At 32.8% G+C, this 27,455-nt stretch overlaps 3 protein-coding genes and 1 pseudogene across 4 annotated transcripts; 1 reads left to right on the plus strand and 3 right to left on the minus strand.

The window, feature by feature from the left end:
• The first annotated feature begins 5,955 nt into the window (after window positions 1–5,955).
• On the plus strand, window positions 5,956–9,408 carry LOC118039935 (dihydrolipoyllysine-residue acetyltransferase component 4 of pyruvate dehydrogenase complex, chloroplastic-like; annotated as a pseudogene).
• A 352-nt stretch (window positions 9,409–9,760) lies between these two features.
• Window positions 9,761–12,391, minus strand: LOC118039936 (ACD11 homolog protein). The gene is given in 5 exon segments (XM_035046768.2): window positions 9,761–10,408; window positions 11,209–11,354; window positions 11,549–11,721; window positions 11,845–12,044; window positions 12,047–12,391. Coding segments are annotated over 5 exon segments (744 nt in total). The 5' UTR covers window positions 12,165–12,391; the 3' UTR covers window positions 9,761–10,301.
• A 1,330-nt stretch (window positions 12,392–13,721) lies between these two features.
• On the minus strand, window positions 13,722–18,717 carry LOC118039934 (ubiquitin receptor RAD23d). 2 transcript variants are annotated; one of them, XM_035046766.2, is made up of 12 exons: window positions 18,291–18,717; window positions 17,638–17,799; window positions 17,221–17,274; window positions 16,918–16,982; window positions 16,753–16,806; window positions 16,403–16,577; window positions 15,569–15,718; window positions 15,411–15,479; window positions 15,283–15,330; window positions 15,098–15,207; window positions 14,942–15,020; window positions 13,722–14,745 (listed from the first exon to the last, which is right to left on the minus strand). In XM_035046766.2, the coding sequence occupies exons 1-12, from the start codon at window positions 18,354–18,356 to the stop codon at window positions 14,635–14,637; spliced, it is 1,143 nt and encodes a 380-aa protein (XP_034902657.1). In that variant the 5' UTR covers window positions 18,357–18,717; the 3' UTR covers window positions 13,722–14,634. The 2 variants fall into 2 exon arrangements, with proteins under 2 accessions (XP_034902657.1, XP_034902658.1); XM_035046767.2 differs by lacking the exon at window positions 16,753–16,806 and having other exon boundaries at window positions 18,291–18,715.
• Window positions 18,718–24,700: 5,983 nt separating this feature from the next.
• On the minus strand, window positions 24,701–25,743 carry LOC118039933 (uncharacterized). Its single transcript, XM_035046765.2, has one exon. It carries the CDS (start codon window positions 25,611–25,613, stop codon window positions 25,041–25,043), a length of 573 nt encoding a protein of 190 aa, XP_034902656.1. The 5' UTR covers window positions 25,614–25,743; the 3' UTR covers window positions 24,701–25,040.
• Between the last annotated feature and the right edge of the window lie 1,712 nt (window positions 25,744–27,455).

Consider the following 27,455-nt stretch of genomic DNA (forward strand, 5'->3'; position numbering starts at 1 on the left):
GATACGTGTCATAAAAGTATGAAAATCTAACAATTAAATAGAAAAAAAATTAATTTTAACGAACTAAACTAAATAAAAAAAAAACATGTCAAATAGGTTAACCCATCAAACATTAACAAACTGAATTAAATAAAAAAAATTCATTAAAAAAAACTAAAAAGAAAAAAAAAAGAAAAAAATAGTTATATAATATAATATAATATAATACAATATAATTATAATTATAATGAAAAAACATGGGGAAAATTTAGAAAAACGAAAAAAAAAAAACTTGGGGAAAGTTAAAGCTAAAGTTAAATTCTCAACCAACTCAATATTAAAAAAATAAATTTGACAAAGATAATTTTAAAAAAAACAACATGTGGGGAAAACACTACAGCCAAACAAAAACCATATAAGGAAAACACTGTAGTAATCCATAGGTTTTTTTTTTTTTGAAAAAAAATACAAAGCTAAGTTCTCAATTAGCTCAATATATAAAAAAAAACCAACAAAGGCTATTTTTTTTTTAAAAAAAAAAAAGTCAATTTTGGGTAAAAGAAATGAAAAAAAAACATGTAAAAAAAAAAACAAAAGTGAAAAAAAAATAACAAGTGGGGAAAGCTATAGTGTTTTAAAGAAAAAAAATACTATTTTAAAAAAAAGTCAATTTTGGGTAAAATAAATGAAAAAAAAAACATGTAAAAAAAAGGAAACAAAAGCGGAAAAAAAACACGTGGGGAAAGCTATAGTGTTTTAAAAAAAAAATAAAAAAAACTAAATTTTCAACCAGCTCAATAGTAAAAAAATAAAATCAACAAAAATAATCTGGAAAAAAAAAGGAAATACGTAAAAAATGACAATTTTAAAAACAAAACAAATAAAAAAAAACATGTGGGGAAAGCTAAAACTAGATTATCAGCTAGCTAATATTGAAAAAATAAATTTGATAAGGATAATTTAAAAAAAAAAACATGTGGGGAAATACTATAGCAATCTATATTGTTTTTTTTTTAAAAAAAAAACTACAAAGTTAAATTTTCAACCAACTTAATATATATAAAAAATAAAATATACAAAGACCATTTTGAAAAAAAAAAAATAAAGAAATCATAAAAAGAAAAAAAAAACAATGTATGAGAACATTATAGCAATCCACAATGTTTTAAAGAAAAAAAAACTATATAGTTACATTTTCAACCAGCTCAATATTAAAAAAAAAATAGTAAATATAATTTTGAAACAAAAAAATTTTTTAAAAAAAAGAAAAAGAAATCAATTTTGGGTAAAAAAAAAAAAATTGCTGCAAAAAAAAACATGGGTAAAAAAAAAAAAAAAACAAAAACAATGACTGCTGAAAAAAAAAAAAAAAACTACCAAAAAAAAAACACATTTTAGAGTTTTTTAATAGGCCTAGTCATTTTACAAGTCTGACAAAGAAACACCTTAATATATTTCCGTACTCAGTTGCTAATAAATTCAGATTTCACCTGATGGTTTTTGTGTTTTTAAAAAAAATTTATTTTTTATTTTAAATTATTTTATTTTTATTTTTTAAAATTATTTTAATGTATTAATGTAAAAATAATTTTTAAAAAATAAAAAATATATTATTTTAATATATTTCAAAATAAAAAACACTTTAAAATAAAATACAACTATACCTCTCAAACATCTTTTTATCATTTGTTTCGAGTGGAAGCCAGATGTTACGAGTTTAATAGTAAAGGCGCACAATTGTTTCCAGAAATGTTTTTGTCATGTTTGTTTATTTTTTTTTTTTTAAAAAAAGCGTGGCTCGTCCGTGCCCTTAAAAAAATATATATAAATTAGATGAGTGAGCCTGGCCTCCAAGCCCATTTACTGCCTGTCAGGAGCTAGCTAGGTGATGAATCTAACCCTTTGCTAGTTTTTTTTTTATTTTTTTTTTTCGTTCTAAAAAAAATTATTTTATCCATTTACTCTTTAATTTTAACATGACTCTTAAATACTAATATAAACTCTTATTTTAAATTTTTTTAAATTATTTTATATTTGATATTAAAAATATAATAATAATAAGTTGTGTATAAAAATTTGATTAAAATTGTTTTTTGTGATTAAAATTTTAAAATATATTTTGAACATGATTTTATCATATTTGTTATTTTTCTAGCTTTCAATCACACAACATGGATATGTTATTTATATGTTTTGTTAACTTGATTCAATAATTGTGATTTTTTAAAAAAATAATTTAAAATAAAAATATTGTAATTATTAAGATAAGATAAGAGACATGTTTATAAAATTTTTTATTTTAATGGAAAGAATACAGAATGATTGTATTTTTAGATTTAAGGACAATCTTAACAAATTTTATCAAGACATATACATTTTTTTACGTCTAAAAAGATATAGATCCCACCGCAACATGGCATGTACATATAAATTAGTAAGAAATATTGGATGAAAATAGTGTTTCATCATAGTTATCAAATCTGATTTGAGGATTGACTTAACTAAGAAATCGAGTTTTCAGTTTTATGGGTCAATCTATAAATTTTTTTAAATAATCATAGTTTTAATATTTCATATAAATTTTTTTAAAAAATAAATCCGTGTGAATATAGACTATGCATATTATAAATAATAAAGTTTAAAAGAATATTTTAAAAAGCTACACTGAAAAAATATAACTTATTTATTGTGAATATAGAGTATATATATTAAAGTGCTTTAAATCTCACATTTAAAAGATATTATATTATTATTTTAAATTGAAGTATTTAAACCAAAATTTTTTTCATCCTACATTGAAAATACATAAATTTTTTTTTTTATGAATATGGAACATATATACAAAAAAATTTTAAATCCCACGTTGAAAAAATAACTTTTTTTTTTTAACATAGATTATATATACTAAAGGATTTCAAATTTCACATTAAAAAAAATAAATTTTTTTATTGGAAATATAGATAATATATACTATAAGGTTTTAAATCCCATATTAAAAAAACATAACTTTTTTTTTTTGTAAACATAGAGTATATATACGAAAGGGTTTAAAATACCACATTGAAAAAATAACTTTTTTATTGAGAATATAAAGTATATATATTAAAGGGTTTCAAATCTCATATTGAAAAAAAAAATATTTTTCTAATATTTATATAATAAACTTTAAAAATTGTTAATAATCAACAAAAAAAATAATAAAAAAAGAGGTATAAGAGAAAACCTACATTTGAAAAAAAAAATATTGGGTCTCATCCGGAGTCACGGAACGACTTGTCGAGTTGATTGAGTTTTGTTGGATTATTGCACCAGCTGATATTTTAACAAACCTGGACTGTTCAGTTATTGGATCGACCTATCAAGCCAAACCGGGTTTAATAACCGTGGTTTTAATGCTTGCCTGAACTCAATCACACTATGAATGTCGTTGTTGATTAAATGGATTTTTTAAAATCAAATCCTGGTATTTGAAGTTTTATTTTTAACAATTTAGTTCATGTATTTTTATGTCTCTACATTCAAATCCTAATCTTCATTTCCACAGGAGTTTCATGAGTCACCAGGAATATGAGAGAGAAAATCACACAAAAAAAAAAAAAAGTTCTCAGCCAATCACATTCTCGCTTATTAAGAAACATCAACCGTGGTGCCAGTGGTTTCTTCCTGAAAACAGAGTTACACTGGAATGGCTGGGAACTCTAATGTTTTAAAAAACTTAGATCGGGTTTACAAAAGTTTTTATTTTATTTTATTTGATTCTGAGTTTTTAGATTTTATTTTTATTTGTTGTTTTGACCTAGCAAAAAGGGTTATGAACGAGTTTAGTTTTGCAAATTCACTGCGAGGGAACGAGAGCTACATGTATATACATGGCAAAATTTCATGATAGGTAACCAACTACCAGGGAAACAGAAAAACACACGATGCCTTGATCCAATTTGTATGGTACTTGACGCGTCGTGATTTTTTAAGATTAATGTGATAGATAATTAGTTGATTTTTTAATTTAAATAATTTGTTTTATTTTTCATGGTTAATATATTTAATGACTTCGTATTAAAAGTCAAATAATTTGTAATTCATAATACATGATATATGGTAAGTTAGTTGGCCCAGTTGGTACCGTGTAAAATATATTTTTTTGGGTAAATAAGAGGATTTTTCAATAATAAAATTAGTAATTTTATATAAAAAAATGCAATAATATTTAAGAAAAAATGTTATACAAATACACATATAATATAGAATGAAGAAATTGTGAATCTTTACTTTGAAAGTCTCATAGTATATTTATAGTTCACGAGTTGAAAATAAAAATCTTGAGTGTAGTTTTATTATTGTGATATTTTGAATTGTATTATACTTGAAATAATAAGTATTTAATTAGTATAAAACAATAAGAAAACTGTGTGGACTCTTGGAAAAATTTAATAACAAATATTGGCCTCGAGCATAGTGTTTAAGTCTTTTAGAGTTGAAAGTGAGTTCCAACACATTGTCTAAACTCAAATACACGAGGTTCGGGAGTGACAATCCATGCCCAGAAGAGATAAAAATAAATCCAGATATATGCCCGAACTTAAACACACCAGGAATCTATAAGGGGCTACCGGATCTAAACACGCTACGTGTTATGTGGAAGTTCAAATTGATTGATGAATAGATACTGTCCTCCATCATAATTTAAAATTTTAAATCTTGAGAGATAAAAATACTTTAGATGGATGCGTCAATTCAAAATATATGTTTTTTAAGAAACGTTTAATTTGAACGTTAACGTGTATGACTTGCTAAGACCTGATCAAAGATAACCTTTTTCATTGTCACGAGAAGAGTTCTTCTTTTTGAAAAAAATGGTTTGGGCTCCTTGTGCACTAACTTGTGTGCGGGTGTGTACCTTCTGGGTTTATTATCAAAATGCAACCAACCCAAGCATGGCCCGAAATATGTTCCTGTTTGATCTCGACTCGTTGTCATGGCTGCTGCTGGGCCCAAGCTCACAGATCTAATATTCCATGATACGGCCTCTTTGCATTGGGCTAAATCCTAGACTTCGCCTGATTGGATTGCTTTGTTTTAAGAGTTGAGGGGTATCTGGGAAATGAAGAGATTTTGTTTTAAAGTATTTTTTTTAAATATATTAAAATATTTTTATTTTTTATAAAATTAATTTTTGATGTATGACACTAAAATAATTTAAAATTTTAAAAATTAATCTTAAGTAAATAAATCTTAAAATTTAGCGACTCGATGATTCTATCATTACACTAAATATGTCTTAAAGTTAAAAATTTTATTTAACAGCATAAAATAATTTACTTAATTTTTTCATGGTATTATTAACAGTAAAAAAATTATCATTGTTAAAAAAATTCCTCAAAAAACTTTAATTTGTCTATGATTTTAATTTTAAAATATTTTTTTAATGAAAAATATACCGTACAATTCACGAAGAATGTCATGAAAAACATGTTCAGCGAGTTTTTCAAACCTGTGGTAAATTGAGAAGTTTCCAATTCTAGATGAATGTTAATCTAAAATACAAATTCCAATTGCTGTTATTTATGAAAAAAATAATATATTGTATTTTAAAGATAAATTCTCATGCACTCACAACCACGTGTGTGATTGAAAAAAATAATGAAAATATAAGTAGTTCGTTCATTTGATCAGAAATTTATTATTGGAACTAAACATTACCCTTTCCCTCATCCATGCCATTGCCAAAACTTTATTTGAAAATCCATGGAGCCATCTAACTCCAGGGTTAATTGGAAAAACCAACCATTGAATTAGTTTTTTCAAATAAAACGACGGAGTTTTTTGAATTTTTGAAACTTTAAGAATTTTAATTTGTTAGATTTTAAATTGATCATCACTTAATCATTAAAAATCCACCTAATTTTGACCGACTTTAATTTTAATATTTAATTATATTAATAATCAATAAAAAATTAGAACCACATTCCAGGAGTAGTTCCCAGAGCATGCGGCGGGTGATGCTTGCCTGCTGGTTTGTTACTATACAGACAAAGCTACCACCGGGAAAAATAGAAAATAAGATCACATTACAAGCATTCTCCATACAATCCAGCGTCTCCTTCAATAAAATCAAAGGGGAAAAAAGCTCGGGGGCGATGTAAACACAGTAGGGGGCTGGCGTTGCTGTCTTGTAGCTCAAATCCTCCATCCAACCAACTTCATCACCTCGTCATCTCCCCCCCCCCCCCCCTCTCTAGTTCCTCCTCTTTCCTTCTTCCACTATTTTCCTTCATTTCGTTTTCATCTCTTTTCCATTAACACACACTATCCAATCTCTCTCAGTCCACCAGATGGCTTCCACTCCATTCCTCTCCAAAACCCCAATAAACAACTTCTCCTCCTCCCTCTCCCCTTCCCTCCATCCCCTCCCCTCTACTCTCTCCCAACGCAAAACAAATCCCAATTCCTTGAGAGTCAATGCCAAGATCCGTGAGATCTTCATGCCTGCTCTCAGCTCTACCATGACGGAGGGAAAGATCGTCTCCTGGATTAAATCCGAAGGCGACCTTCTCTCCAAAGGCGAAAGCGTCGTAGTCGTCGAATCTGATAAAGCCGACATGGATGTCAAGACCTTCTACGATGGCATTCTCGCCGCAATCGTAGTCCCCGAGGGCGAAACCGCTCCTGTTGGCGTTCCAATTGGACTTTTAGCTGAAACTGAAGAGGAAATTGCGGAAGCCAAGGCGAAAGCTGCCTCGAAAGCAAGTGGTTCAACTCCACCTTTAGCAGAAAATGTTACTCCCACTCCTCCTCCTCCGCCCACTTCCACTCCTGCTCCTGCAATCTCGCACCCACCGGCTGCACCTGAGGGGCCGAGGAAGACTACTGTGACCCCGTTTGCGAAGAAATTGGCGAAGCAGCATTAGGTGGATATTAATAAAGTGGTTCGAACGGGCCCGTATGGGAGGGTTACTCCTGCTGACGTGGAGGCAGCTGCAGGGATTGCTGTTTCGAAGCCGAGTAAGAGTCTTGCTGCCACGGTTAAGGCTGCAGCGAGTTCTTCAGTACCTCCTCCTCTACCGGGGTCAAATATTGTGCCATTCACGACAATGCAAGCGGCTGTTTCAAAAAATATGGTGGAGAGTCTTTCCGTTCCTACTTTTAGGGTCGGGTATCTAGTGATAACTGATGCTCTTGATGCATTTCACGACACGGTAAAATCATTTTGTTAATTTTGTCTGGAACGATAATTTTACTGAATTTGGCTTTTGATGATCTGAAATGTGTGAGTTTATGGTTATTTTCAGGTTAAACCCAAGGGTGTGAGTGTGACAATGACTGCATTGTTGGCAAAAGCTGCAGCGATGGCACTTGTTCAGCATCTGCAAGCTGTAAAGATGGCAAGAGCTTCACGTACAACAGTAACATTAACATTGCAGTGGCAGTGGCAATCAATGGTGGGTTGATAACCCCTGTTCTTCAGGACGCTGATAAGGTAGTCTGATTATTAAATGCATATGATATTATGATTTTCTTTTTATTCATGGATGATTGATTTTGTATCGGTTTCTGGCACATGACAATTCTCAGTTAAAATGGGTAAAATGCTTTGTTGTTGTAGTTGGATCTGTACTTGTTATCTAAAAAATGGAAAGAGTTGGTGGTGAAGGCCCGAGCAAAACAACTCCAGCCCCACGAGTATAATTCAGGTTTTTATCATATGAGTTATTTCTCCTATCTGTGTCTCTCCTTACCCTATTAAGGGCTTGAATCCGGGTTAAAAATCTTTTTGGAGCAATAATTCTAACTCTGTATGTACGCAGGGACTTTCACTGTATCCAATTTAGGAATGTTTGGAGTATACAGATTTGATGCCATCCTTCCTCCAGGCCACGTGAGTGGTGATGGGTAGGCTTTTTATTTCTGTTAGTTGGGGAACTCCCTCCTGATGTTTTTAGAGATTTGCTAAAAAATTGGAAACAATGTTCAGGGGGCTATCATGGCTGTTGGAGCATCAAAACCAACTGTGTTGGCTGATAAAGATGGATTTTTCAGCGTTAAAAATAAAATGCTGGTGAGTGCGATTTCCATTCTCTTATAAGTTTCTGTCTGAAAACAAACAAACGGATGACAAAATTGTAGATCACAGCAGAACATTTTTCTTACATCTTTGAATTATCTTACAAGAAGGAATCCACTTTTTTCCACTTAAAGTGCATTGGAAAGTTTCTCAATCTTCTTTTTTGTGGTCGATATATCTATTTTCCCATGGGGTCTGTCCGAGTTTGTGCACAGAGGAGCTGGGGCATTGGGTTTGTTAAATGATTTTAAGTGACCCTTTTTTCATAATTATTTAGTTTCAATCTTCCTTGGGGATTATGCAATACCTGTATGGCTGCCACATGTTCAAACGGCTGGCCTTGTTGTCTCTTTGAAATTATTTTGTGACTATATCATCAGAGTATGCAAAATAGAATTAATTTTGAAATTATAGGCATAGGAAGCAATTTACATGAATAGCGTGTTAGAGATCATAATGTTTCTTTTTCTTGGAATACTGTTCTTGAAAAAACTCACCAGTTGCTAGTTGAAACAATAGTCACTGGAAAATGATATTTCGACTAGATTTTTACTTGAAAGGCAAGCAAAGTGTTCTAAGCCTTTTACTAAGTTTGCTTTCTATCATCTTGGAATCAAGGTAATAGCTTCACATCATACTTATCAATAAATAGCTGTTTGTTCTTGCAAGTCAATGGATCTTCTTTAAGGGGGGAAATATCAAGGGAAAAGTCATATAATAAAGGCTTGGGTGCTCTCTGGAGGGGATCGAAAGCCCTGCTTTGATGTTGCTCTGATTATTTACGGTCCCTGGCACCTATCCTCCGTATAGATTACTATATCTTATTTCTGATGAGATTATTAGGTCCCTTTGCTTTCCCTTTGTAGGTTATATGTTATTTGATATTCTTGAAAATCGAAATATATTGCTATTTGGTTGTTCGATGAAGTCAAACATCAAACACAATAGAGCTCCATGGCTTTTAGTGAAAGTGCCTTTCAGATTTCCTTCCTAGCAAATGATTCTGTAGGATACTCCAACTAAATTATTTGGTTCTCTTCAGGTGAATGTGACAGCCGATAACCGAATCGTCTATGGCGCTGACTTGGCTGCCTTCCTTCAGACCTTTGCTAGGATTGTGGAGAACCCAGAGAGCCTGAAATTATAAATGCTGTGATGAATTTTTATAGAAAGAATGCTGTTGATTTTGGCTTATAAATGCTTTGGTCTTTGATGAGATGATGGCATGTCCATTGAGCAGAACACTGGGCACTGGAAGATGGTTTTGCAGTGCCTTAGTTTCCTTTTGTCGTGATTTTCTACGCATTTCATTACAAATGCTGTTGAGTATAATTTTAAAGATGAAAATAACAAGCTAGTTGTTGAAAGTTTTAGACAGAAGCCAGGTGTGATGTTTTGCCACAAACGTAGCATTTGCATCGATCTTTTGAGGTATAAATTTGGATAAACTGTGGGTATCCTGAGTTAATTTGTTCCTTCAGATTGGTTATGAGGCATACTCAAGACAATTAAGCATTCCCCCCCACAACAACAATTGGAAAAAAGAAACGGTAAAACCTGAATGTGATTCAGAGGTTGGTTCCACAGGTAGCCTATGCATGCAATTTGGATTATAAGTTTTCATGATTACGACTTTCAGAACTACTAGATTTCTTCCCTTCGAGAAAAGAAGATTCACATTCACACTCACTACCAGAACTACATCTCTTGGACAGAAACTTAAGAAGTCTTTTGCCATGTTCTGAATCCCAGTCAAGAGGTCATTTGCATTGAGCTTTTCTGATTCACCAGACAACGCAAGCGAAGACAAAGCCTTCCCTACGACCATGTCCTTAACATCCTTGACAAAGCCTTCCCTCGATTTTATGGTGGTTCAAGGTTAAGCCACCAGACAATCTAACATATTGCTGAAGGATTCAAGTTAGTGTTTGATCTATTGCTAACTATGATATTACATAATCATATGATTTTGTTGGTGATTAATAACCAACAGACATTCCGTCAACAATACGATCGTGTTGCACTGGCCATCGCATTGCCCTGCACATAAAATTATTGTTTCGAGGCAGCTATTTATTTACAAATGATGTGATGTTCTTTCTCCGTTAAAAAATCGATATCGACTACAGCTGCTGTCAACCGGAGAATGCTTAGCAACTGCCTGAGTAAGTCAGAACGACTGACTCAAAATAGCTGCCATAGGAATGCAGCCAAGTCAGAAAACCCTTGCATTAGGTGACATTCCCGTAACAGGTCAAAATTACCAGTCCAAGCGGATATTCCTGGAAATGTAAAGCCTATCAATATACTCGATGACTGGAAGTGAGGCATTGATATACCTTCTCATGTTCTTCTCTGCTGAATGTTCTGCATCAAAATTACAACAGAAGTTAGATCTCCCCATGGAGGCTAAAATTTGAATTCAACCGATCTCAGTGATAATATGTTTTCAATTGAAGCTACAATAAAAAAGCTCATTTGTGAAGAAAATAGAAGAATGCCATTTAGCATAAAAGGGCACCGCGATGCAAACTTCTCCAACTCGGTAGCATATAGTTTTTTTTTTATTGATTGCTTTCAAAAATTTTACCTGTCCATTTGAAGATATAGGATGAACTGAAAACTAAGATGCCAACAATTCTTTAGTCCATGGGATCTATTTAGTGAGACTAGCCGAAGAGTAAACATACTTCCTCTCTTCTCCAGTTCTCCATACAAATTTATATGCATTCAACATAGTCATAAATGGTAACGAAGTTGATTGAATTATTCGAAAGAGAAACTGCACTTTTAGTAAACAACCAATCTCTCTCTTTTACGAGTAAATGAGATTTTACTGAAAATTTAGGGGTTGCATAACATATAAATTTAGATACTGCCCTCTTTCTCTTTCCTGTATTGGATGCATTGCTCTACATTCATGGAAACAGACATTCTGACTACAGCTTACTTTATTCCCTATTCCCATTGGTTTTCAAATAGACAGAAATTCACGAAATTTAGTCCATAAACTTCCTTCCTTCCTTAAGAAAATGTTGCCCGATGTAAAGATTCTAGAGATTTTAAGGAACCTCAAGGTTCATATTTCTAATTAAACCATCACCGCAATCATATCCCTTAAAGTTCCTAGCCTATACAGAGGTTTACGATAATTAAAATGTACTCACCAGTTTCATTGAGATTCAGTAGAAGCTGGTCCCTAGTTGGAAGAGTATACATGCCAGCATAAACCGCTGTCCTGACAGCCCATGTATGGTATGGTGCACAAACTTGTGAATAAGCCGTTGTTGCTGCTTCTCTTAAAGAGTAATCACTATAAAAGTAACAGCCTAAATGTTAGAATGCACAAACGCAGAGCCCTAGGAAATATTAAACTGCTGACACATGACATGCGATTCAATCCTTTGCATAAAGCATTAACGCAAAATAACTAATTAATCCATTTTACCAGAAAAACATGCTATGGATGTGGGAAAAAAAAGGGAAATTGAAAGGGGATGGACGTACTTTGTAGACAGAAACTGTTCAAACAAAGCCCTGATAAGGTCAAGACCCTGCCTGACTCGACGTAAATTACGTGAATGACTGCCTGATGTTCTTACTGTGCCATTTGCAACATCTAGATCGAGTATAGTTTGTAAAGTGTTATACTCCTTCGATGCTTCCACGAGATCACGCACCTGAATTTATGCATCAAGTGTCAGGCAAAAGAAAGAGATTAAATAAAGTAAATATTTAAAAAAAAAAGGAAAAAAAAAAGAAACGAAAGATTTTAGGAGAGAAAAGAAGGAGAATGGAAGAACCTTGGCAACGTACTCGGACTCGGCGAATCGAAAGGCAAGACCGAGGCAGCTGAAAAGAACAGAGACCAAAGAACATGTTTTAGAGAAAGCGTCCAATCTAAGCTCTCCTCCAGCTCCTTTGTCTGAATTTCTGATCCTCCGAGAATTCAGAGATTTTGCTAGCTCCTCAAACGCCTCTACAATCTCCGATAAGGGGGTGTTTTTGTCGTTGTCATCATGTTGGCTTCCGTAGCCTCCTCTTCAACAACAACGTCGTCTTGTTCTTCTTGTTGTTGTTGGTTGTATAATGTTGTGGAAGGGCGTGGTGGAGGAGGCATCATTGTTGATGGTGGTGGGTTTCCTTTTATAAATGATCGATTCTTATTCTTTCACACGGTGTTATTTTGCCCTTTGAATTTGTCAAGAGTTGAACGAGAAAGTTTTTTCGTTGAAAACTAAAGGAGAATTGGAATAATAAGCGACGACATAAATGAAAGTTGCGTGAGGTTTCTTTGCTGGTTCTCTCTCACTCGTTCTGTTTTGTCATTTGGAAAGGGAATAAAAGCGTGGAATTGTGAGGCCAGTGGCTTGAGAAACTGGGAAGGTTCTGCTTGAGTTGCGGTCTGCCCAAGGAAAAAAAAAAATAATAGTAATAATAAAAATTCTATTTTAGCAGGAGAGAATCGAGAGATCATGAAGAATCATGCTGTGATGATTCAAATCTCTTTCTTTCTTGGGCCGTTGAGGCTCTGTTTTTTCTTGCAAGGTTAAGGTCCGTCAGAAGTTGGCTCTTCTCTGCTCTGGATAAATATTGTTTTATTGGGCTATCAGCCCATGGTCTTCTTGTAGCTAAAACTTGAAGGGTTTATGTTATAGGTAAAAAGTAGACTGAAGATGGCCCCTTCAAAAGCCTAATGGGCCCTCGAGCTCTTAATTTTTTCCCTCCTTTTTTCGACAAACTTGGTTTTAGGAATTTTATTTTTCATTTATGGGAAGGTACCGTGCTGGGAAGTTTCAGTCAAGGGACCTCGGAGTCTTTAACGGGGAAAAGAAAATTCCAAGAATGGTGTTTGGGATTCCAATTCCATCAGAAGTTTCCGAAGTCCTGAACAGATAGGAAACAGGTGAGACGGTTTTGTTTGCCAATCAACGACCCGACCGACATGTCATTTTCCACCACAATGTCTACCTTCTCAGACAAGTGTCAATTTTTATCACTTTAACCTTAACCTGTTTGTTTTTATATCTAAAAGTAATAGATTATCTAGAAAGAAATTTTAATTATTATTCTATACTAATGAGAATTTTCCAGAATAAAATAAACCATTACGACTAAATTAAAATATTAATTTTTACATATAAAAATATGTGATAAAAAACTTCAATCTAAAACCGGTCTATTATAAAACTCAGCCCGATCATTTCAACAATGTATCTGCTAAAAAATCTCAATTTCACATCTAATTTTTTATTCAATAGATGTGTTATCTTATTTTTATAAAACAATCATCTAACAACAACTTATATGTAATTTTTATAAAACATTCAAATAATTAATGAGAGAATCATACAATGTGTTTGGGCAATTAATTGGCCATAAAATAATTATTATAAGGTGTTCTTTAACAAACTTGAATGTACTGCAACCAATGATCTAAGGCATCAAAGACATTTGCTTTGCCTTCATTAACTGGACAATTCCCAGGTCTTGGTTGATTTTGTTCTTATGAGAGAATCATCTTATTTGTCTTGCACTTTGAAGGTTCACGTAACATTATTTAGAAAAGAAAGGCTTTCGTTTTTCATGGTCATCGGATCGGAGGTTTACTTACATGCTACCTTCCTTGAAATAGCTTGAATAAAGCCAACACATAAATATATATGTTGTGTAAAAGATATGAAAACAATACCAAATCCATAATATAATTCAATGCACAAACTTTTACCTGAGAGTATAACCCATAAAAAAACGGGTATTTATCCAATAACGTGTGGAGCTATTCAAAACATTGCTATCACTGCATCTACTAGAAAATCTCCTAAAAATACCAATTTATTTCACTCGGCCGAGAGCTAGTGTTCACCTTATGCATTAGAGAGACACCAAAAGAATAGACCATGTCCGTGGATGCCCTCAAATACCCCATGAATGCTTAATACCGTATCAGAAGCCGAAAACCTGGGAGGGAACGCTCCTCTTTCTGTGTGGTTCTTTCTACCAAGGACACTGCAGTATTGGGACCTTCAACTCGACTCATCATGCATAATAAATTGATGATACGTACTGAGATGAAGCTTCAAATGGCGCCCCGAAGGAAATGTCCACCTCTTAAAGAATCTTGTCTTGGAAGCTAGAAATACGGTGGGCTTATCTTCTCTTCTGCTGTGTAAGGCACCCCACCAAATATATTATAAATATCATCTCAGAAAGTCCGTTTGTGAGCCAACTAACCTGAAGTATGACTCTAATTTCCGGTTGGAGCTTTCAATAAATAATAGCAGGCACCTTTGAAGAAGCTTGCTTCAGAAACTCCAATTCAAGATCGATGTACACAGATTATAAAAGTGATAGCTCGCCCCCTTTCAAATTTACCAAGACAACCATGTATATAGATGTAAGAACCTAACCAAGGAGAGAGCAGGGCAGGGACGTTACATCTTGTTCCTGTCCAGAAACTTCACATCATAGAGCTCCAAACTTGATATTAAAATAAAGTTGGGGGAATATATAAAAGGGTTAAAATGGTGAATAAAAAGAAACATTTTTCCAGAGGACATAAGGATTGACTCCACTTCCACCAAAATCAATCCTCAAAACTCATGCATGTGATCTAAGAGGTAGTTGGCAGCCAGCTCCTCGTTCTTGTTGCAGGCAAAGAATACCTCCAATACAAGTGAACGATCAAAACCCATTGCTTCAAGCTGAAATGGTACCGATGTCAAAAAAAGGTTATTAATAATCATTCAGGCAGACAAATGCATCCACACAACTTTAAAAACTAGACATAATTTAATGAAAATAAAAAAAAAAAAAAACAGTTTAAAGGTAAAGTCATTAAAATCTTAAAAAGCATGGTTCACAAGATTAAAGTTGCTGTAAAATTGATGCAGAACTTACACGTTCTATTGCCTCGTGCTCCTCAGGAGTGACTGTTATAGCTTGTGGCATTGCTGCAGCAAGCTGGCCCAACACATTCCTATAGGCATATGAAAAACAAATTAGCAAAACAAAATAGCATAACTAGTATGGAAAGAACAAAAATAATAATCTTACCCCTCTCCACTTTCAACAGGTTCATTGATCAAGCGGAGAAAATCATCACGGTGCTCTTGAATAAGCCTCATTAAGTGAGGATTTTGTTTTCCCAGCTCTTGAAGCGTAGGCTGACAAACAGAAGGAATTAACACACAACCTAGTAAGAGGGAAAATTAAACAACAAGAGGAGGTAAGAAAAGAACCTGCAGTATCTGCGGGTTAGCCTGCACCATAGCTCGCAAAGCTTGGAACTGGCAATAATCACAGGATAAAATTTCATTGCCATCGGTTATGCATCAGTAAGAAACAGATATAGAGGAGAAAGAGAGACCTGTTGACTGTTCCGCAAAAAATCAAGAGTTCCTGCTCCACCAGCACCTGAACCCATGTAGGGAAGGCCCTATCAGCGGGGAAAAAATATCACTTTTAGAGTCAAAACACCAAGAAAATCTCACATAATTGACCAGTTATTGGTTACATAACAACTACCTGTGGGAAAAGATCTAAAGGATTTGCATTTGGTCCACCAGAAGGAACCGCAGCAGTTTGTGTTGGATGTTGCTGGGGCTGGGCTGCAGGAGCTTGCCCACCTATAGGGATTTGAGCCACTGGTGGAACTTCTGCTTGTTCTGGGATACCCTGTTATTTGCAATTACCAAAGTTGGATACAACAAAATGAAAATTACACACACAAAGATAAGGGAGCACTCCAAATATGCAGAATGTTTAAAAGAACACATAAATGGCATACTTAAGAGACCCTCCTTGGCTTGGATGTTTGAGCAAAAGCAATGAAGACTGGACAGAAAAAAAGTGGATCAACAGGAATTTCAGAAAGAAATCAACAACAAATAATTGTTCTTATTAACAACTGCTGCTCAATCACTTCCTGAAAATTCAAAATTATTCCAAAGAGGAGTTTAAGTCATACAAGTCCAAGCAGCTCCTTTCTTCTAAGATATCATGCAATGGAACACGTCGCAATTCATATAATTAGATCTAGAGAGCATCGTCAAATATATCGCACATTAAGTTCTTCATTGGCAAGAATACGTGCAATTAACTTACATAATCTACATATATAGTTCTTTATTTATATCCTTCAGTAAAATAAATATCGCATGAACATGCTCCAAACTATTCTTCAGGGCAATATTAGGCCCACTCCTGAATCTTCTTGTAGCACAAGCAGAACCCACCAAGCACTTTCAAGAATGATCAGCCAGCAATGGTTCAATATATTCTCCAATAAGAAAATAATAAATCCACTATCCCTCCTCAGTGAATTTTTTTTATAAAGAATCTCATAAATAGATAACTTACAGAATATAAATATTCAATGGCTCTCTCTGGATTATTGTAAGCAGCCCGAAGAGCACGAACAACAGTATCTCTATCCCAAGTCCCTCCACCCATGTCAAGAATTTGCTGGACTGCTACCTCCAAGTTATTTCCCGCGACCAGACTAGATGCCGCTTGGCCATAAACATAGTCTGACCTGATTTGACAAATAATGCCAAACTTTCAAAAGAAAAAAAAAAAAAAAAAAAAAGGAAACTGTGTTGAAGAGATAAAATGGGAGAGAGGTCTCGAAGGAGAACAAAAGGATTGAAGGCACGTTGCATGGTTCAAACAAGACAAACCACTAACTAAAGATGGAATAGAATATGTACGCAGCAGCAACTGAAGAAACCAGAGCAGGAGCAGGCGCAGGAGCAGATGCTGGCCTGTTAAGGAAGAACATATAAAAATGAGCAGACAACAGAATGCAAGACATTGATATCTTAGAGAAGACATCAACTTTGCAGACAGCAATGGCATGGAGCCCTTAGACTCACGGTGCAGAGGTCAATGTGGGAGCTTGAGGTGCTGTTGTTGATGCCGGGGTACTTGTTGTGGGTGCCTGCATAAGCACCAGTTTAATTCAAGACAGTGAATAGAGTGGTAGAAGGGAGCCTTTTACTAACAAATATTTCTAATTGAGACCAATAAAATATTATGACCAGTGTGCCTGTAGCAACTTTATATATGAATTGACAAGGGCTTTTCACAGCAGCGATTGAGCTATTTAAGCCCTCGTACTTCAAGCTGTTTGGTACAAGTTGCAAAAGCATCACAAACAACAACTGCAATGTTGTTACCTTAGTGGTAGGGGCAGTTGGTACAGTTGAACCATCACTGGATGAGCTCTTAGTCTAATATTTTTAAAGCAAACAATTAGAACAAGACCAAGTAAGAAACCTGAAAATATAAACATCACAATATAACACTGATCAATGATATTTGGAGAATGTAGCAAAAGGAAAGCGTTGACAAAGCAAAAATACTCTAAACCACTCGCTGTAATATAAAGCATGGACAATGCACGCATGAAACAAATAGTTTTACGCAGGAGTACAACATAACAAGATCCATGGCTATTCTCCGAGCTAAAAATCAATCTACAAGTAAAAACACGGTAAGTACTTTGCTGGCGTTGTGTGTGCATGTCTTGCAAGTTCAGATTAAATGTGGAGAGAACAGGATTCAAAAGAGAGCACAAGAGAAACAAATCTCACCTTCGATAACATGATAACAACAAAACTATTTTCAACAATTTTATTTTCATCCAAAGTGGTGTTATCTTTAAGAACTTTCGCCTGGTGAATAAGCATTTGCTGCTCAGCAGGATAAACGGCTACCCCTTGAGCTGTTTCTATATTCTTTTTGACATCAGCAACCTGAACACAGCAGCAATACATATGACGAACCAAATAGTAGGAATAAAACCGAACAAACAGGGAAAAAAATCAAATTATAACGTTATCAGTGATTCAGTAAATAGGACCACTTCATACAATTGACCCACACTTCGTTTTAACACTAAAAAGAAGCGTTCAGTCAGTTATTTTTTAGGAGAAACTAAAAAAACGTAGATTGTATAATTCCAACATAAACTATGGAAAGAAAACCTAAATTCACACAATGGGAGCATCAGTCCACGAAATTCCCAGAGTCACTACTAAAAACACTAGCTCAAACAGCAGCTTAAATTTAAACTAGCAACTGATACACGTAAAAAATCATAATTAAAATAAAGAAAAATCACAATCTTGAATCTAAATTCAATTCTACAATTAGGCAATTCGATTACAGGACATAAGCAGAAAGACAAACGCAATTAAAAAAACCCAAGCGTATTGAATTGGAATAGCAAAAAAAAAATGCGAACCGTGTCTTCAGGTTTAACTTCGATGTCAAAAGTACTGCCTTTCAGGGTCTTAACAAATATCTTCATCCTTCTTTCTTTGTCTTATTCGCGATCTCCACTGTCAACTTCGAGTTTCTACTCTCCGATCCGCAAGGGTTTTATATATGCATGCATATGCTGCTACTGTACCCAAAAGAGTGATGTTCGATGTTAAAGGTAGGCACGAAATCAAACAAGTTAAGAATATATGAGGGTATTTCTGGCAATTAGTTGTCGTCTGGATTTTCTTTCTTTTCTTGTATTTTTCGGTGAGGAGTTGGGAAAGATCCGGGGCGACACGTGGGGGTATGATTACATCGGACAGGCGAAGATTTGCCAGGTGGCAGGTAAGGATGGAGTTATGGAAGCACCTTGTGTTCAGAATAGTATAGGGTAGTGTTTAGGATTTGAACTTTTCGCAGTTTTGGACTTTCGAGGATGTGTAGTTGTTATGAAAAACTTACTTTGTGTTTAGCATTTGGTAGCTTATGGTTAAAAAATAAATTGTAATTTAAAAAAATTAAATTTAAAAAATATGTGTTTTTGTTAATAATATTTTGAAATAGAATTTTATATACAAAATAAATAAAAAGTATATATTTTTTAATGAAAAACAAATTATTTTAATTTCTACAGAATCAATATTTAAAATGTAATGTATGTATAGATTGTTGTAAAAAAACAAAACTTAACTAGTCAAATAGGTTTTTTCTGTATGATTGAAGAAACAACAAAATTTGTCACAGCACCAAAAGATCTCAGGATAAACTCTTCTAAGATTGTCTCGTCAAGTGGTTTTGTAATTTATTTAATTATTTAAAGATAGTATTATGTATTTCGGGTGTATTTAACATTGTAGTGATTTTTGTTATTGTAGTTAAAATATATATATTTAAGAATAAAAAAATAGTTTGTGATTTAAAAAAAATACTTATTTGATTAAAATTAATACTAGAAAAGTAATCATGGATGAGGTTTGTGTATAGAGTGAAAAAAAATAAAATATAAGAACTAGCTTTTGTGGGTAAAATTTATATATTATTAGGTTGTCAAAGAACCATCCTAGCACAATAATTTAAACTTTTAAGTGAGGTTCTAGGATATGATTTATATTATTTTATAATACATCCCCTCAAGATAAAAGCTTTTTAAACTTTAAACTTGTACGAACTCATAATACTTTATGCTTGGGTTTTTATCAAATATATAGGGATGGTGAGATTTGAACTTATGACCCCTTGATTCATTAAGGCTCTAATATTAAGTCAAAGAATCACCTTAACTTACAAATTAAAACTGTTAGGTAAAATTTAAATATATAATTTATATTACTCTCTAATAATATCCTACCTCGATTTCAATTTCTGCTATTTCTTTAAACATGGTCTTTAAGCTAGATTCATGCACTCAAAATGTAAAAGAAGTTTACTGTTACACGTTAACTTTGTGTCCTTTGTATCTCATGTATAATCACCGTCCTTGCAACTAAAAAGACTTATTTTTTTTGTATTTTAAAAATATTTTTGAAAAAAAAATGAATTTTTTTTTGTGTTTTTTTATTATTTTTAATATGCTAGAATCAAAATTAATTTTTAAAAAATAAAAAATATTATTTTAATACATTTATAAATAAAAAACATTCTTAAAAAACAATTAACCACACTTTTAAAAATGATGTGAAAGCGTGGTTCAGTCAATTTTTATTCTTTTTACATGCACAGCATTCTCTAAACACCATAATCACTGCACATTATTAACTCCAAGATAAAGGTAGGTTCTCTTGTATTGACAGGGTAATTGATAGTATGGTAGTAGTTATTTTCTAAAAATATATTAAAATAATATATTTTTTTATTTTTAAAAAAAATCAACACATCAAAATATTTTAAAAAAATAAAAGATTTTCAATTTTATTTCAAAAACGCTTTCGAAACCCAAAATCAAACAGACCTTAAGAGTTTGTTGGAATTGTAGTAGTAGTTGTTTTTCAAATGTTTTTTACTTGGAAATATATTAAAATATATATATATATATATATTAAAGTTTATCTTCAGTATCAACACATAAAAAAAATTTAAAAATATATAAAAAAATTAATTTTGAAGTGAGAAAAAAAATATTTAAAAAAAAATGAAAAAAAAAAAATTAAGCTATTGTCATCACTGTCTAAAAAAAATACGAGTTGTCAGTTAGCTTATCAACACTGGTAGAGGTATCAGTAGACAGGTGGTCATCACAACGCTATTTGATTTTCAATAATTCAATTGTTAATCCCATTCCAAATCTCTATGATCTAATTAGCATTCAGTGTTTGAGCATGGGTGAGATTATTCAAGAAGACTTGCAAATACATACAGCGTTAAAAATAGTAGAATTGTATCAGGTTTGTTTTGGAGACGCGTAAGGCTGCGCGTGTTCCTTGCTTGATCACAGATGCTCATGCGAGTACATCCGTCCAAGAACCCTCCTACCTCGCTGGATCAAACCAGACAGGCCCGTTTTAGCCCACCTTTTTATTAGCAGAGCAACAATGATTCACGGGCCTGTTGCAACAGAGCCCGATGGTTACCCAGGCCCAGTAAAAACGGAGACATTGGTATATCCTCTTTATGATTATTTTTTTTTAGCTCTCTCTCTCTCTCTCTCTCTCTCTTGCCCCTGCTCTATTTTTTTTTTATATAAATGTACGAGGACTTCAAGGAATTGGTTCGGAAGATGAGAAGAAAAACTCATCTAGTTTGAGATATTAGATTTTAGTCGTCACTGATTTCTTAAAAAATTATCTTAATTATATATATAATCAGCCTTATCTATAAAAACATCATAAATCTTAGGTTGAAATTGTCTTACATGGGATGTTTGGTTAGTTTATTTGTACACTCATTTTGTGTGCCTAGAAATAATCTTCTAGTATTTAAATTTAGCTCACGAGTCTTTCTAGATCCCTTCCGAGACTTCCAGTTTTTCAAGTATTCTGAGTATGAAACACATGAAATTTAAATTTCGGGATTCTCTTCACACATGCAATTTGGTCAGAAAAACCTGGCAAGCCTAGCATGATCACCCAGAGAAAAAAACCTTCAAATAATAAATAGATTCATACGAGTATTATAGATTCATACGAGTTATGTGACGCCTGGCTCGGAGAATTAGAGGGAGGTAGCTTCAGCTGCAAAGCTTGACCATCATCGGAGGCTTACGACAACATATCAGCTATCCACGGGGGTGGCTTTTAATTTTCCTGTTTCTTCGTCTTCGCCAGTTGCGGAAGCATCCACAACAGCCTATCGTGCCAGTCCTGTTAGACGTTCGATGCGTGTCTTTTTCCGGGACCTTTCACAGCCCATTCTTATGCTTTTATTTTAACGCTATATATGAAGTCCTTTGATTACACAACAATCCAACCTTTTGCCATTAATATCACACGTCATTGCTGATGTTATATATAGAATCTTATACCTAATTAAATTGATCAAACAAGCCGAACAAAACGAAACTTGGCACTCAACCTCTATCAGTTGTTCTCTCATCGATTTCCTGGGTCCTAGTCTTTCCCTCTCTCACTCCTCTCCCTCGAGAGATTTGTTTTTTTTTTTTGAGCTAGTTAGAAATCATCTTTCATGCTAGTCTGGTAGTCTTTGCTTTCAAGTTATCCAGAAAGGAAATGGCCATGTACTTTACAAATATCCATGTTTTTTCCCCTTTAACGTGTATACTACCATGACAACTTTATTTCACATCAAGAGAAGCTTCCGGAAAGAAAACGTTGAATGGTATTTTCTGATAAAATATTCGTTGCTGATTGTTTTCAATGAAAGCCCTTGTTTGATTTTTGAACATTCAAGAAAGAAAACGAAGAAGATAGAGGAATGGTATCATATTGGTTTAAAAGGGAGACTGAGAATATAATAATATTTATTTTTAAAAATATTTTTTATTTGAAAATATATCAAAATAAAAAAAATATTTTTAATATTATTATATTAAAATGATATGAAAATACCAAACCATATAAATTTAAAATAAAAAATATTTATTTTTTAAAAATACTTTTAAAATATAAAAATAAATAAGATTTAGGTAGTGTCTGGGAACGCAGTTAAAACGTCGTTCCCAAAAATTCAAAAGTTTTTTTTTATATTTTTTTACTAAAATTTAATGTGATTTGTACCTTTTGGATTGTTTTGATATGCTGATGTCAAAAATAATTTTTAAAAAATAAAAAAATATTATTGACATGCATTACAACACGAAAAGTTATTTAAAAAATAATCACTACCATACTACCAAACACGTTCTTAAACTATCTCGAGATCCATTCAACTGCTATGGTGGCAACAAGTTGAATGGTATTTTAATATTTTTTTTCCGTTTAACAAGAATTGATCTCATTTATATCTAGAAATTGAATTTCACTTTAAGTACATTTCCATCAAGTCATACCAACAATTCCTTTATAGATCAAATACAATATTATAGCATGATCTCTTTCTAAATATTTATTTTTTGTGAATAAAAAAAATAGAAAAGAACATCCCTTTTTATTTTGTTTTTTCTCAATACCAAATCTAAATGTTTTTATTTAAAAATAAAAAATATATAGGTATTTAAAAAATATTAAAGGGAATTGGGATGGGTATTCAAGAAGTTTAACGGTATTGAAAGAATAACATGTAGCATGCTATTAATTACACTATGAGATCATTTCAAAGAAAAAGATGGATAAGATAAAAATATTATTATCACTTTTTATGTGTTGGTGATTTTATTTTTTAATAGGACATGACCAATCACTCTGTGCATTGTGAAAATTTCCCAGTATCGAATATATTCTTACGAATCATTAATATATAATATTTATCATTTTATATTTGATTTATTTATTATTATTATTTTGTTAGTGTTTTCTTTATTATCTTGACACTAGTCTTTTAGAAATAAATATTATTTTTTATACTTCAAATATTTATCATTCTAAACTTGACATGTTTATACTTTTTTTTGTTTTTATATTAATTCTTTTGTATTTCTTTCTCTTATTTTCTTTACATATTTTTTATTCAAAAATTATTACACAAAACTAAAAGTTTGCAACATTTTCTTATTTTTGCACTATATTAAAATTATTTTAAAATCTTACACATTTTTATTTATGCATATATTTTTTATTTTATTTTATTATATGTAAGCATTAACTTTTTAATTCATAATTATTTTTTCTACTTGAAGTAAAAAAATACATTAATAACACTGATATATTTATTTTTTTACGTTAAAAATAATTATTTAAACATATAGCGTGATTCAAATAAAACATTAACATTTTTTATTCATTAGAACAAATAATTATTGATTGATTTATTTAAATAAATATATAAACTTCTCAATTTATAATTAGACATGTCAAATAACTGGTTAAAACTAACACGGAAAGTACAGATCACAAAACATTTTCGCCAGAATGAACTGTTACGATTGGCTATAAAAGCACGCCAATTAGACCACTTGTGCACAAAAAGAAGTTCCTCTAGCAAAGTTTCACTATGATCCTTCAATAATCACGTTGTCAATTGTGAACCTTCCATATAAAATCAGAATTTTCAGAATTGCCTAGTTTCCACCGCACCTTAAGAGGGGGGGTTATCATCGAGGGGAGAGAAGCTCGTGGAATCGCGACAATCCAGCAACTTTTTTATTCGATTTTTACCTCAAACAATAGCTTTCAATCTTTTATAGAGTTTGTTGAAGATAGCTTAGGGTCTCGAAATGCCCGTGAAAGATAGATCCATGCTTTAATGTGAAATTGAGTTTTTATTTATTTATTTTTCAAATGTAATGAAAATGTCTATTGATATTGGGATTGTGTTTTTGCCATTGGAACAGATCCGAGGTGCTTTTGATTAATAAAAAATCAGTTTGAAATATGATTGGGATTATTTTTTAAAGAAATTTTTGTGTTGAAATATATCAAAATATTTTTTTATTATTTTTTAAAAATTATTTTTAAAATTAACACATATTTAAAAATAATATAAAAATACAAATAAAACTACATTTCTAAAAATGTAAAAATAAATAAAAAGATAAATTGAAAAAAATAAATTAATATTAATATTTCCATAACGTTGTTTTCCGTAATGTTTTCAAAAGAAAAGCTCGGTAATATTTTTAAAGTTTATAACCGTAAGAGGTAACAATGGTAACCCCACACCCAGCTGTCGGTTCTTTTTCTTCGAATAAATTATAATTTGCAATATGAAAAATAATATTTGAATTGAAAGACCGTTTCTTTCAATTGCCAGCCACGTCCAATGCAGACAAATATTTTATTGTTAAACAATATTTCTTGATTTCTAGAGAGTAGATAAAGCACCTCCTGTACAGTAAGGGCATAAATGAGAATTAACTTTTTATATTCTGAACCACGGAAGAGATTGAGCGAGTGGTTGAATTCCGTTTATTTGCCACTTCATAGGAACATGGTTCGTCAAAAAGCATCCAAGAGACTCACGAAAACATCATAATCCCCAGCTGCATAAAAAAAAACGAACAAATTCCTCGCCTCGTAGTCACGGAATCTTTCTTTTTAAAATTCTACCCCTAAATATATATCCTTTAAATTTAATTCCTGTTCTCTAGTTTTTTTAAAAAAAAAAGCAGAAAAAAGAATTTACAAAAATAAAGGGTTGACGGCATCGTTTCTTATCAATGACAACCGAGTTCCCAATTTAATTACTCGGCCGGCATGCCACCCAACCGCCAAGACAAATCCGAGAAATCGGACGAGTCGAAACAAACATTAGAGTACTCGAACAACGAGTCATCGAACCCCACGTAATCACTGCTATAATTACTATCTCCTACTCCAAGCCCGAACGAGTCATAAGTCGAGATCTGGTCCTCGAACCCCCACAACTCACCGCCGACCCCGGACGACTGGGCAGAGTCAACCCGGGCCAACTCAGTCTCTACCCCACCCTTGACTTCCCCACTCGACAAATTGATTGACGAAGGAGGCAAGCCGAGTTCATCATCAGAAGCTTCTAGAAGAAACCCAAGATCCGGCTGGGACTCGCCGGATTCAGAGGTCAGGTCGACGATAGGCACCGGTGATGAGGAAGACGCGGAAATCTCTTGTTCAAAACTTTTCATGACCGAGTCTAGATCCTGACCCAGTGATTCGGGGTCCGTGTCATCGAGGAGACCCAAAAGATCGTCCCTGATTTTCTTAACCTCCGGAAAATCCAAATCCGACTCATCCGAGCCATCCCTGACTCGTTTTTTATGGTTTTGCAGTTCTTCCATATAGAAAGGTTAGAACTTATAAATAAGATGAAAGAGAGAAAGATGATAGAGAGAAAGAAAGCGCTAGGACTAGGGTTCGCTTTTAGAAGAGGGAATAATAATGCTGTGAGAGGTGGCGATAAGCGGCAAACAAATGAGAAGCTTATATAAGGAGACAATGCAGAGAGAGAAAGAGGAGCGAGAAAGAAAGAAACAGACAGAGAGTGTGTAATGATGTGAAAGGCGGGCGCGTGGTGGGAGCAAATACAGAGGCCATCACGGACGCCTTGCTTTCTTTCTTTCTTCTCTTTTTTTATTCGGTCCAGGGGTTTCATTTTTCAACTATTACACTTTTTTTTTATTTAATTGCTTTGAAATCTGTTTTGAAGTCCGGTCTGGATGGGACCCACACGCCTATTAATCGCAGCTTGTTTGTGGCTTTTCAGTCCCTTCGTGATTTTCGGCTCGGCTCGGCTCTAAAAGGGTGGTGGTTGTTGCTTGGGTGGGTGCTTGGGTGTTGCTTGCTTGTTTGTTTGGTGAGGAATTGAATTGGGGGTTAAGTTTAGGAGAGGGGTATTTTGGTCAAGTCATTTGAAACTCTTGCCATTTGGATTTATAGTTGAGAATAATTAACATTTTGTGAGGCTGGATTTGACTGGGCCAAGACATGGACTTTCTATTTAAACTTTAAGGAGGATTAGAGGTGTAGGAAAGTTGGAGGTAATGGTAGCGCATTTGTCTGGAAAGTTTATATATATGGACCAATGATATGATGATGATAGGCAGCATTACACCTTAAAAACATTTGTCATGTAAAAAAGAGAGAGGAATCACATGAAGTGTATTCAACACTGCACATTTAAAAACTTTTGAAAAAGTCTAGTAAATCTTCAAAGATTTGTAAGGACAATTTTGTTGCGCATCACCCTTTTCTTTTCTTTTTTCATATTTTGTTGGCCATTATTCTTCATGATGCTATATTTCCTCATGGAACATACAAACAACTTTAACATGTCTTCATTGGGGTGGATGATGTTGTTTTTTAAAAATGTTTTTTTAATTTAAAATATAATAAAATAATATTTTTTTTTATTTTTAACACCAATATATCAAAATAATTATAAAATATAAAATCAAGATTTGTAACTTAATTGTATATAAGATGCCGTACAAATAGTAAAAGCTATTTAACTAGCTTGATGAATTTTTCTATATCATCCAGCATAAAACAAAAACTACTAGAATATTAAACAGTCTCAAATATGACACAAACCAACAGCTTTCTTATAGAAAAAAGAATGATTCTTCCATGAAACAAGCCTGGTAATTCTTTAAATTAAACTATGTAAAATGGATAATATAAAAAATGCAATGGAATATGTTTTTTTTCTGTCAAGAGTTAAAAGCTAAGTTGAAATTTTCTTCTTGCATTGTCAATGTAAATAAAAGATTTGGGATTTTTTCTCTAGATTGCACTGTTCCGCACGCAATATTTTATAGTAAAAAGTTATAATTTGATATTAGAGTTGTTTTTTATTTTTTATGTGTGTTCCAGCCTTAACACTCATTTTTCTCGCGTTACTTTCTTTATGTTGAGATACAGTAGAGAAGATTATCGAAAAGTAGAAGAGAGAGACAGAGTTCTCAGCTTTCTGTATTTTAGCCAAAAAAAGAGAGTCAATCTACATGTGAATAGGAGAGATGAATGTGTTCTTATCCTTTAACCATTATTTTTATAATATGTTATTTTCTTTGTGTGTGCTTTAAAGTGAAAATAAATTAAAAACTTAAGAATTCTAAAATCTGAACACAGCTTTTCCAATTGCTATTAATGACTGAAAAATATACCAGTGGACACATGTT

This window comes from Populus alba, chromosome 8 (assembly GCF_005239225.2).
Source record: "Populus alba chromosome 8, ASM523922v2, whole genome shotgun sequence".
Lineage (NCBI taxonomy): Eukaryota > Viridiplantae > Streptophyta > Magnoliopsida > Malpighiales > Salicaceae > Populus > Populus alba.